Source organism: Microchirus variegatus (assembly GCF_963457635.1).
Source record: "Microchirus variegatus genome assembly, chromosome: 6".
In the NCBI taxonomy this organism is placed as follows: Eukaryota; Metazoa; Chordata; class Actinopteri; order Pleuronectiformes; family Soleidae; genus Microchirus; species Microchirus variegatus.
This window is the reverse complement of record NC_139807.1, coordinates 20,808,998-20,821,625: the sequence shown is the minus strand read 5'-3', so window position 1 is coordinate 20,821,625 and position 12,628 is coordinate 20,808,998. Positions and strand designations below refer to the sequence as shown.

General features: G+C 42.1%; 1 protein-coding gene across 2 annotated transcripts in view; it reads right to left on the bottom strand.

Annotated features, from left to right (window-relative positions):
* Positions 1-1,261: 1,261 nt before the first annotated feature.
* ppp2r2ba (protein phosphatase 2, regulatory subunit B, beta a) overlaps positions 1,262-12,628 on the bottom strand; it is a gene marked incomplete at both ends in the record, with an annotated part of 69,612 nt that continues 58,245 nt past the window's right edge. For both annotated transcript variants that reach the window (XM_083891817.1, XM_083891818.1), the window contains 8 exons: positions 1,262-1,417; positions 2,286-2,409; positions 2,500-2,591; positions 3,524-3,693; positions 8,159-8,323; positions 8,513-8,690; positions 11,076-11,188; positions 12,041-12,206. In XM_083891817.1, coding sequence (XP_083747943.1) covers positions 1,262-1,417; positions 2,286-2,409; positions 2,500-2,591; positions 3,524-3,693; positions 8,159-8,323; positions 8,513-8,690; positions 11,076-11,188; positions 12,041-12,206 — 1,164 coding nt within the window. The remainder of the gene's footprint in view (positions 1,418-2,285; positions 2,410-2,499; positions 2,592-3,523; positions 3,694-8,158; positions 8,324-8,512; positions 8,691-11,075; positions 11,189-12,040; positions 12,207-12,628) is intronic.

The following is a 12,628-nucleotide window of genomic DNA, read 5'->3' as shown; positions in this document are numbered from 1 at the left end:
CGCCAAGAAATGTCACGTTGCCCTTCATTAATGTTTAGCATCTACAGATCATTTTTCGGCACTATCCAAATAAACATGTTGAGCAGAAGTTGCTTTGACCTTTTTTTCCAGTGGGAATTTTGCAAAAACAATCTTGCTGTTGCTGTGTTGTGTCTGGTGACATCTGACTGACTGCTATGTGATAAGAGCAACAGTTACTTTGTGTACACATCACAGCGCCCTCCACTGAACTCACAAGCATGTTGTCGGTGCTTTTCATGTAATCGTGACAAGCGTTTTTCCCTCTTGAAACCTCAGTGAAGATTTTTTTTAATTTAACGTTTGAGTTTAAAGAGACAATGAGGGCGAGAAAAAAAAAATCTAAAGTTAACATTTCATTTAAAACATTCACACTCTTGCCTTGCCCAACCCCTAACACCTCCCCCCACCACCACCCCACCCTACACCCATAACATCAAACCCAACATACCAAAAGAAGGCACCACAGCTTCTAAACAGACTCAGTGACCAAGAGAAGGACTCATTAAAACAACAGCATTAAATAAAAGGATTGACACAGCCTGGTCGGGCTTCATTCGCAGTACAGACATCTGTCTCCGCAGAGAGACACAGAACTGGTGCTAGAAAGACTGACTGTGTTGTGTCACAGGCAGAGAAAAAACTCTCCCAATCAGAGATATATAACAGTCTCAACCTCCTCTCTGGGAATTCTGAAGCAGGATGCAATACTGTCCCCCTAAAGAGCAGACTCGAAGACAGGGGGCACTGTTGCTACATGACAGTAAGCCATCGTCATGAAAGCTTGGTTTCTGTCTGTGTGCTCTTTTAAATATCGATCAGCTCCTTTCCTCAGGGTCCAAATGGCTGCTACGTCATGTTATTCATGCAGCAATCCTTGTTGCATAAATACACAACATTTGCTTCCTCGGGTGTCCGCATTCGCTAAATAAATTAAATTCTCCGTCAGTTTAAAGAATGAAAGTCCATTCTTGATTTTCCTGGAATCTTCTTCCACGTGTTGTACTGATTTCCCACTTCCCAGAATTCACTCTGTCCACTTTTCCATTCCGGCCACTGAAAACTCAGTTATGTAATTCCAAATCTGAGCAGCAAAGAATAAACACACCAGCAGCAAAGATGTAGGGAGAGGAGGAGAAGGACAAAGAGGGTAAAGAGTCCATCTCTCGCTCTCCTTTTAATGCCCACTCCCTGTGGCCAGTGACATGAGTAGAGGTCAGGAGTCAGCGGGGCAGATCACCCTCTAGTTCACCTTGTCTTGAAAGATGTAGAGGTTGTTGGTGGCAGCCACAGCGATGATGTTCTCGTGTGGGTGCCACGTGGTGTGAAGGATCTTCTTGCTGAAATCTAAGCTGTCGACGCTGATCTCATCTTTACGCCGTTTACCTCCTACACACACCTGCAGGAAAACATTAGGATACGATTTAAAAACACTGATTTCAGTTCTGTTAAAGACATTCTATTCGAGTTTTGACCACATGGAGTAGCAGTAGAAGCACAAAATTCACATCACTCTCTCTCCACCCCACACTTCCTGTCTACATCCAGGGTCCTTATAAAGAATACAGGGCCCCAAGCAAAAGGGACCTAGGTGGCCCTACATTGAACTTTCTTTTTTGACTCCCACAAAGCATAAGGTCATTTAATGAAAGATCATACATACAGTATTTCTTTCTAAATGTATCCATTAATGTAGGAAAAAATACTACTTTACTAATAATAGTAATACTATATTTTGTATTAATATGGGTTATAATAATATAGAGAAACACTACTATAATCAAACAGAATAGAACAGAAAACATAATACAATAGCATTCAAGGTTATCGCTAACTGCACTTGACAATAGATTCAATTAATGGTTATATTTGTTAATTTATGTATGAGTTTAGGTTTTACTAGCCCACAAGAATGCTTTAAATTGTAGAAGGATTCATAAAAACATCATAAAACAGTACAGTAAAAGTACATAAATAAATTATGTCATTTTAAGTTTGGTGTTTTTCAGCTGCTTTTAGGGCCCCCTCTCAGCTTGGGGTTCCAGGCAATTGCCCTCTTGCAACGTCTATTTTGCTACTAAAGCTTTCAAATGAGGGTAATATTATATAAATAAAAACGTTTCTCAGTTGCTCTTGAGGGACCCCAAGGCATTTCCCAGCCTGATGACACACAGTGTTTTAATCTCTCCAGCTTGTTCTGGGTCTAACTCAAAATCTACTGAAGGCAGAGTCGGTGAGTTTGGAGAGAAAGATGAGAGTTGTTGTACCTTGCGAGGCTTGAGAATGGCTCTGGGTTTACTGTTTTCTCTGGACGCTTCCAATGTGACGTCACGTTTGGTGTTGCGGTCAAACATTCGAAAGAAATTGTTATAGGAGCCGGTCATTATGACGCTAAAGAGACACAGAGACAAGAGTGGAGGGTTATTGGGATGGATGAATGGATGGATGGATTAATGGATGGATGAATGGATGGAGTCTTACCTGTCTGATCCATTCCAGACACACTCAAACTTGTCAAAGATGCAGTCATTCTCATATAGAGAACAAAGTTTGCCACGCAAGTATTCATGAACCTGAAAACAAACAACAAAAAATATGATTTTAAATTCTGAAAATCCTCTTCATTCAAATTATAAAGGATTTATTTCATGAACAGTAAAAACATCTGAAATGTGAATCAGAAATTTGAAACTATACTTAAAAATGTGATGAGGTCATTTAAGGTAAGTAAATGTAATATCTTTAACTTTGTTTACTTTATATCTACTTGTTGATTGGTGTGAAAACTTGTTGGTTTTATTTTGTAAAGTTGTATCTTTAAGTTTGGGGTAAAAATAAAGAACTCTAATCATATGAAGATTATTTGAAATTTACTGACAAAACGTAATGACCTCTTGCTGCCCACCTGCAGCTCACTAAGGAGGATAAAGTCCACACTTTGGGCATCACTGGTCTTAGCCGCTTGATGGATTATGCATGGATTTATTGAGCATTTCAATTTCCCCACAATGTCTTTAATTGGTTAGCCACATGACCATAAGCTGCACTTCCATATGCTCCACTTTCAGTCATCTATCCGGACCTGGTGACCTATGCTAAGATGTTAGGCAGCAGGTGGAGGCCAAGCTGCAATAGCACAGAGAATCCCTTGAGCCAAGCCGATGGCCTTATCAATCATGACCCGCACTAAGATTGCTTCCCCTGATCAGGCAGTGTGGATCTGACCTCAGTGACCGCACGCTGGGAGGTTTTGTCCTTCAGGTTGAATCAACTCTGACACTATCTGTCTTTTCTCAGAGACAGTTTGTTTTCAGTAGGCCCTCCTGGGCTAATCACTAACTCTGACAGAGAGACACTGAAACTGGATTATGTTGAGTGATTAGTCTGAAATCAATAAGTTTTTATTTGATCCAGGCCTAACCAGTATTTGCTAGCTTCACCAGCTGAGAGGCATCTCTGGAGGCCTTCTAGTTGTCCAGCATGTGTAGGCATGATGAAACTGTACCTGGTATGTTTCTAGTGGTTTGTTCTCCATCTGAAGGTCCCACACTTTGACAGTAAGGTAGTCCCTCGTCATCAGATAGCGCCCGTTGTGGCTGAACTTCACGTCTGAGATGGATGAGATGATTTCAGAGAAAAAGGAGCGGGTGGAGGGATCCTCTGGCTCTTCAAAGTCTGAGACAGAAAAGAGCAAGAAGCTGTCATCTTCTGACACGATGAAACACATTTTTAAACCATCGGAGGTTGCTGCTTAAAAGAGATTTTTTTCTTGTTATCATTCACAGCAAGAAAACACATAGGTAGGTTTTGTTTTGTTTTGTTTGGGGCCGTCATTAGCGAACAATAACAGCCACAACAATGCCTGGGAGCTGAGTTTGTAGTGGCAGCTGCATCTCTTCACAGGATTATTTCTCTGTGTGTTTAGGGAGACAGTCATGGGTCAGCATTCTGGGTAAATATTGGTTATGATTCATATTGATTTTGGCAGCTGCTCATCGGTGTGCAGGCCAGCAGGCTGGGGATAAGAGCCAGGCATTCCATCATTAGTTGTCTTACTTATTGTTCCTCCTCCTCTTTTTTCTCCCACCCTTCCCTTTGCTCCTTCAAAAATGCCCGCACCATTCTCTCCCCTCCCATCTCCTCCCTGCTTCTCAGCCAAGTCCTGAGAACTGCTCTGAGATGTGTCAGTGGGGAGTCTAACGAGGGATGTGGTGAGAGAGACAGAAAAAATAGGGGGGATGAGGAAAACAAATCAATGTCAAAATCCTGGGCCCTTTTGAGACCCGCTGGATTTTTTATATGTCAGTGAATGAGTGTTTGTGCATAAATGGGTGTGTGCATGTATATATGCATTTGTCCCTGCCCTCCCTCCCCTTCCACTCCAGTGGTGTATAATAGGGTCTCTGGGGAGTTGTCAGGGGATCTCTTTGGTCGCTGCCGCTCTGTCCGGTGGCTCAGCGCTTTCACAATCCTCTCCTCCTATCCCTCCATCCTTTCCTCATCCACCCATCCATCCTCACATTCAGTAATCCATTTTGGTTGATACCAGCAGCCTCCTGGATTTATAGCTACAGGAGAGGATACATTGTGATTGTGTTTTTTATTGTTTGTGTGGGGGGTACAGGAGGATTTCTCTCTATATTTATTTATGTGTGTGTGTGTGTGTATGTGTACTTGTATTTGTAGCTGTTTACGAACTCTTCTGGCATAAACACAGACATTGTAAGGGTTTAGATGTCCAAATGAATGGAAGTCAATGCTGTGTCCTGAGGAGACGAGCTGTGCAAAAAACCTAACTTGTGTGCGCGTATGTGTGGGAGGGAGAGAGAGAGGGAGAGAGGGCATTGCAAGCCATTCACATTCATTCAGTGAGACAGTAGGTCTGTATTAACAGACCTGTCCTGAGGCTAACAAGAGCACCTGCCGCTTCTGTGTGTGTGTGCGTGTCTGTGTCTGTGTGTGTGTGCGTGCGTGTGCGTATGTGTCTGAATCCCACAATTTGAAATGTACTCACACATTTTTCCAAATACGATTCTTATTTAACCCTCACACTGCTCAAATGTAACAGTCCCTGTGTGAGAGCTTGGTCCAGTGAGCACGTCAATATGTCTGAGGAAATGACTGACATTATTGAATGGCAAGGCGGGTCCATGAGGGACTAATGTGGTTGCTTTTAAGACATTGATTTCCCAGCGAAAATGTCAATGTATTCATAATTCATTCCAACAAAGTGTATGTATGCGATGCAAAGCTTTATAAAAGGCTGTTCATTTGCTGAGGCACACGCACGGATACACAGATGCATGAACAAATGAGTAATCTTGGTGGATGGAGCAGGTGGAAGGCTGCATGTCAATGCTACACAAAGGTGTTGCTGATGCGGAATAATTGAGTGTGACTTTGCAGCATGAGTGCCGTCGTTTTGTCCGTGTATTCTCCTGTTGAACATGCGGCACTCTCTCCGGTTTCCAATTATAACAACAAAGGTAGGCATAATGAGGTACAGTAGCATGGAAATAATAATTAAAGCTGCAGTAGGCAGAATTACTCGAAAAACAAATTGACTGTTGAGTTTAATCTGCAGGTGGTTAAAGCTGCAATGCATCACTTTTGGTGATGTTTGTTGTTAATGTTATTATTCTGTCTCTCTTCGGTACCAAAATAATCAGCCCCAATGTTCCATTTTTTATTATCCTTCTCTTGTGTTACTAAAGTAATGGTACAGTCCGGTACCGGTGGAGCTAGACTGGCTCCACTCACAACAGTCAGCTGATAGGGTGACAGAAAAGGCTCACTCCCCTGCAACCACTGTTTCTTCAATGCCTGCAGTCTACTCTCATACAAAGTCTTGTGGAGACAAAAAACCTCTAAGCAGGAAAAAAACTAGCTGCTGGATGTCCTCCATTGTTGTCTGTCGTGTTCAATGTCATTGTTCGTTGTCGTCGCACCTGTAGGTCGCCACCAAAGCCTGACCCAAAGCCTGTTCCAAACTGTAGCATACTGTACCAAACTGAACGGTACCATGATAGAAAGACGGATTCTTAGGCATGACTCATTATTATTTAGCAGTTATCCTGCCTGTTAAACAACTGGGTTTTTTTGTACAGGAGAATTTACCTGTGAACTTTGTGGGCGATACTTTGTGTTTTCAGTCACAGTCCAACCTGTTTGCAACTTTACTAACTCAATGTTGCTGCTGCTTCCATCAGTCAGACATAAAAATGAATCACCTATTGTGTGCAGCGTGGACATTTCCTAATGATCTAAACACTGCTATACTGAAAAATACAGAAAACAAATTGTGGAGATCAGAGATTAAATCAGAATTATGTTTATATTTAAACATTACACACTACAGCTTTAAAATATTCACAATTTGGGTTTTCAGAACTCTGTCCTGAGCTTTTCTTAAGGGATAGACACAATTTATTTATACGTGACAGGAAAGTGACAGAGGCTAATTTTTATCGCTGTTTTGTTGAGTTTATTGTCCAGTTTTTGAAGCAGCTGCACATCATATCTGTGCCTTTCATTCACGCTAAGCTTTGTAATCGAGGGTAATGCCTATTTCCCGCGTGTCTTCCCTCCATCTCTTGATGATCATCTGTATGATCCATACTTCCCCTTTTTACCTCACTTCCTTTTAAATCTCCCTCGAAAGCTGACGGTCGGAAGCTGAGCACGGGCGACATCTTGCGTTGCTTCGCGGTAATAGCGAGTGACGCCATTTTACGTGACGTAGCGGTCACTTTAGTAACGAAGTGGGAGGAGCTTCGCCGTGACATATATTTTATATATATATGTTATTAATCAACCTTAATACTTTAATAAATGTTAACCCTTTTTTCTTAAAGCTCACATAGAGTGGTCCTGTTGCACATATATGTTAGTTATGGAGCTCTACTTACATATATTAACTTGTTTTTATGGTCAAAAACCTCCTAGTTGCTGGAAACGAGCTGATAGAAATCTGTCCTTTTTGAAGCACTTTTCAGACATAAATCTCGCCTGAGAAGACAGACTTTGTCGTGATTGGCCAGTACCCCAGAAGTGACATTTGGCACACCCGCTGTAAGAAGCGCAGCTCCCCCTTCTGGAACGGTGGATGCACTTCTACTCATTATCAAAACATTGTTTTAACAATGTTTAAAAATAGCTTCGTCATGACTCCCCGCCGCAGTCCCTTTTACGACTTTGATCCGGAGTCAGACCCAGAGTCAGAAGACACTGTCGCTCGTGAAACACCTCCACAACGGACGTTATTCTTCTTCTGCGGTTCACTGTACGCAACCGGATGTGCCCAGACTAGTGCCCGGAGCAGGACGATCGGCTGTTCCGGAGAACCGCTGTTTACGTAACTATAACAGGATTTTCAGAGAGCTCGCTGAGCCTGAGATTACAATACAAAACAGCGTTCTCAGCAATGGCTGAATTGTTTGTTTTGAAACTTCAGGGCTTCATAAACAAGGTAATGATGCAGATACACACTAAAAAACAGCGTTAATTGGAACTTCCGATCTAGTTCCGCTTTAAAGTACTGTTTCCTGTCTTTTGTGTCTGTTTCTGCGTGACAAGGGTAATTGAAAGAAGCCAGTGTATGACCTCACACCTTCCCTTCCTAAATGTAATCTTAATTAATATTAATGTGCTTATTATTAATTAATGATAAACTGATAGTCGAGAGCCATCTTAAGGTTGTTAAGTGACAGTCTTTCTGTTATTCTCCTCGGTTTGAGAGGAGTGGTGCCTCGTTTTGATAATTTTAAGAAATAACATAATTAATTATTTAAATTAATTAATCATTCATATTCATATTTTCTCACTGATTATTACCTTAGATCACAACAGTTGTGAACAAAGTCCAGAGGAGGTGCAGAAGTCTAGTTCTCTCGCCGATCCATGAATTTACATTAAGCTGAAAGTTTGATATAAAATTATTGATCAATTAAGCCACAAGATCCTCACTACTGTGCCAGCTGTCATTGAATTCCTTTAGTTGAGCTACGAGATAAGCAGCTCTACATTCTGACAACCATCGATGACATCAGGAGCCAGAACCAAAAGTGAATCAGTGAATAGATGTCCCCCACACCATATGTGCTCATGAGGTAAAAAGAGCATGTGCTGTATGTATACTCACATTTGCAGTGCTTGTCACAGAGAGCAGCCTCTCTCATGTCACAGAGGCGTATTGAGCCCTTGCTGCTGCTGTAGGCAAAGGTGTGACATTGCTGCGGGTGAAACTCGGCTGAGGTGATCACTTCCGTCAGCTCCTCCATGTTGGCTGGCTTGATGTCCACAATGTCTGAGAGACAGACTCTAAGGACAAACTCTGATTTGTAGACAGTTTCCATTATGATTAATTCGACTAGCTACGAACTAACACAAACATCATGCAGTGTTGTAATGGATTTGTTTCATGTCTAAACAGGTTTGAAAAACAACTTTTTCTTTCCACCTCCGGGAAAGCTCCTTATCATGACTGAAAGGATACTGAAGCTGCGGTCTGTGATCTCCAGGTTCCACAGGTTCACCCTGAGGTCGTCAGTGGAGATGTACGTCTGAAGGTCGGAGTTGACCGAGATGGAGTTGATGTGGTAGGTGTGGGCATTGCTGAACACACGTCTGGCTGTAGCCTCAACCATCAAGTCCATGGGCTGCAGCACTGGCACCTATCAGTCATCAGTTCAGAGAGGGGGAAAGAAAACCTAATGAAAAAAGGATAATCCTGAAGGTTTTGGCTGATACATTATTTGATGCACTTTGAAGCTGGTTTCCCAGAGGCCCGATCTGAGTGTGTTTGCCTGTGCATGCACTTATCTGCATGAAATTTGTGACTATAAAGCAAGTGTTTGTGTGTGTGCATGTTATTGTGAGGCACAGACGACCCCAGGGATTCATATGACATTTACTGCACAAATCTTAATGCAACAGAAACAGTGACTGAGGGGGCTCCGGGCCTGTTTGATGAGCTGCTTCAATCGGCCCGAGAATATCTGTGCAACACAGCTACTCAATGACCCCCACCCCAACACCCCCATGTCTCCGTCTGTCTCATAATATGCTGAAGAAGAGAAAAAGAGAGAGAAAGCAAAGGAGGCAGGAAGAGAAATGGCCCGAGGGCGACGCAAGGCCCTGCTGAGGAATGATAACTGAAATTTACAGATGATCCCTGTCTCTCTCTGCATATGTATAGACTATATATATATGTATGTGTGTGTGTGTGTGTGTGTGTATACCACTCATATACATGCAGGTTCACAGTGCTTCTTCAGCATCAAAGACACCCTGCATCAGTCAGCATGCAGCCCCCCATTGGCCAGATAAAACCCAGACAAAGAGAGGAAGGAGGGGAGGGAGAGGAGAACAAATCGGCTGCTTTTTCCCTCTTTCTGTCGTTCATTGCTGGCACTGACAGAGAGACAGGGCAGCCCAGCAGGCTGCTGTAGCTCCATGGGTGTCACTTTATTTCCATGTCTTTCATTGGGTGTCCAAAGAGACATGGACCTTATTAACCCATAAACCCCCCCAAAACCCTGACAGTTGCACTATTAAGCTTGGCCCTGCACCTTGCAACAACCTCACACATCTGTTTCCTTGTCACGTGTAAAGCTGAATATGTGAAAATATACTGCAGCACTGTATGCATTGTACAGGATTTAAAGATAAACGCTATAAGCTGAAAGGCAATTTCTGATTTACTGTAATCAGCTTATCTTGTTTCTATTCAGTATTAAGACTCAATGTGCAAACTGAGGATAGGCATTTGTCACATTTTGATTTGTCACAATAGGAAAATCATGCCATACGTGGTTGTGAGTGATTACAGTCATAAAAGTTCAGTTCTGTCCTGCTAGAAAGATATGGTTAAATCATAAATGTTAAAATTGGTAGTTTGATTTTTCTTATTCTTGTTTTGTCTGTTCTATAATTTAATTTCATTGAATAATAACAGATAAGGAGCACACTTTGGGCCTGATTTACTAAGATCCCAAATAGAGAGTGCTAAATTGCGTGCGGAAGCCTAGACTGAGCCTGCTTTTGCGTTTTACGGGTGACCTACTTAGATTTCCGCCACAATTGACTACAGGCGCAGAAGTGGTTAAGACCGCCCTATATAAATGAGGATTTTGCGCTAGTCAAGGGTTGTCAACATGGAGAAAGAGAAAGCGCAGACTCAATGGAAGCGCAAAAAGAAAAGTGAAGCCACTGAACAGAAAGTACAGCTGACGTTCTGCGATGAGCAGATAACTGAGGTCGAGGCATATGACATCCTTGAAGGAGCCATACCTATGTTCCCTGGGTCCATAGGACATCCTGCGTCGGTATGATGGACAGCTCCATCATTACCTGACATATCAAACAAAGAAAACTATGGACTATGGATGTTTCCGTAAAAAAAAAAAAGAAAAAAATTTCAGATTACACATAGGTCTATAAATAATAATACATTTAATAAAATACATCTAATAATAAATAAATAAATAAAGCGGATCATCACAACGGCAGCCGCGGCAGCTTTTTAGTCCCAGTCCGTCCCTGGTTTCATCTGTGTTCATTCAGTCAGGCCGAGTTTCCATTACGCATATCAACAACCTTTGATCTGACATCAGATGTGACGGGACAATCGATATAGATATAAATCTATGTGCGGATTCAGATAGTAATGACGATTGATCAATATGTGAACAGTGCATGCAATCTCATTAGATTTTTATATTTTCTTATCAGGAAATTGGCAAACTTACTACCTATATCTAGCTTCATATTTACTCTACGTCTCTTAGTGCTGAAGTGTATTTCCCCAAAATGTGTGTCTAGTAAGCTCTGAATATATACTGCCTTAAACTAAAAAATAATGTTATTCATAGAATAATAGCTCTTTATGATTATTGTTAGTTTCCATTTTCTGCTTCCAGGACATTGTTATGGACTGGTATTGCTAACAGTTTCTAACCTGAGATACATTAGCATCCATGTTTTTTTCTGACTTCTCAACTAGAACGTGGTCAACAGTTCTACAGTAAAGACCCTTGAGTTTTGGATGAGCCTCTTACCCGTAGCGAGGTGATGGTCGACGGGTCTCTGATGCGTCCATCCTCATCCTTCAGGTTGTAGCCCTCAGGACGCTTGTCTCTCTCACTGATCTTCCACAGCTTCACTGTCTTATCTGGGATAGATGAGACACACACACACACACACACACACATGTTATGATACAGATCATGGCTCACCACAGTGAAGCTCAGATACAAGATGGATGTGGGGGGTTGAGCGGCCAATCTGGCATGTAGCTGGGCAGCAGCCAGCGAGGATGATGAATTGCCGCTCCTGTGTAGATTCTGGTGTCACTGATATCAATCTACAAGTTGACTTCATTTCCCTGCTGCAGTGTGCGCTACCCCTGAAAAAACCATCTGTGTGCTTTTCTTTTCTGCATCACATAAACCAGTTACATTCCAGCTTCTCAGAGAAAGTGGGTGGTGGCAGCAGTCAGGTTGCTGCATTTTTCTTTTTTTAATTTCCACAGAGAATATCTGTGTCAGACCAACGAGGCCATCACCACAGGAACCTCCACCATCTGCTCCAGCCACCATGAGCACTACTATAGCAGCCATGCATGAAGCCAACAATCTGCAAGATGTCTCTGTGCATCTGATGTTTGTGTGTATGTTATGGCCCAAGTGCATGATACTGTATATGCATATGTGAACGTCTTCCTGCTGTGGCAGCCATGCAAGAAGTCATTAAACAGCTTTGCTGGTGACACTCACTCAGTCAAGCAAATGTTTGCAGGAAAAGTAAAAAAATGGCATTTCCATGTGATATTAATAACACCGCCTTTTACATCAGTTTATCTCTGACAGCTCTGCCATATGGGGCATGAATCATGCCGTTCGCTGACACTTTTGGTGACAGAACACTACACCCACATTCAAACAAAAAGTCTCCCTTTGACCATTTGCCCGCCCTGTTTTGCTCCTGCAGACGGAGGCAGGGAGGCCTCGAGTAAGTGACTGACCATTGGTGGAGAGCAGGAAGTAGGCGGCGTTCTGTTGAGGAAGCCATTTGATCTTGTTGATCTTCTCCTCAATCTCCAAGCTCTTCAGGTAGTCAAACTCCGGCTCGTGACTCTGGAATGTGCTGTAAACATTGTACTCCCCTCGACGCTGAGGCTGGCTCTTACTCTGTATGAGGAGAAAAACAGTAAGAGACTCTTCGCTGTTGGTTTTTGATAGGTCATGAAAGGGATCGTTATTTACATCTAATCCAGCATAGAGAGCTGCATTCCTTTATGATTAGAAAAGTTAGGAATTGTATGATTATTCACTTTCTTGTCACTCGTACGTTAAATAAAAATCTCCAGCCAAAAGCATGTTAAAACTAGTATCACTATCATTGATGTTGTCACTTACAGTACTTTCCATATTAATCAAATAGGAACATTAATCAAAATCTTTTTTACATCGTTCATTTGTCAATTAGACATTGTGAGATATTTGGTACTACAATTTAGACATTCTGAGCATTACAGTGGTTATAAACAATGCTTCACCATAACGATGGACCAAGCAAAACCTCACAAATGCAAAATATTTACTGTTGTATT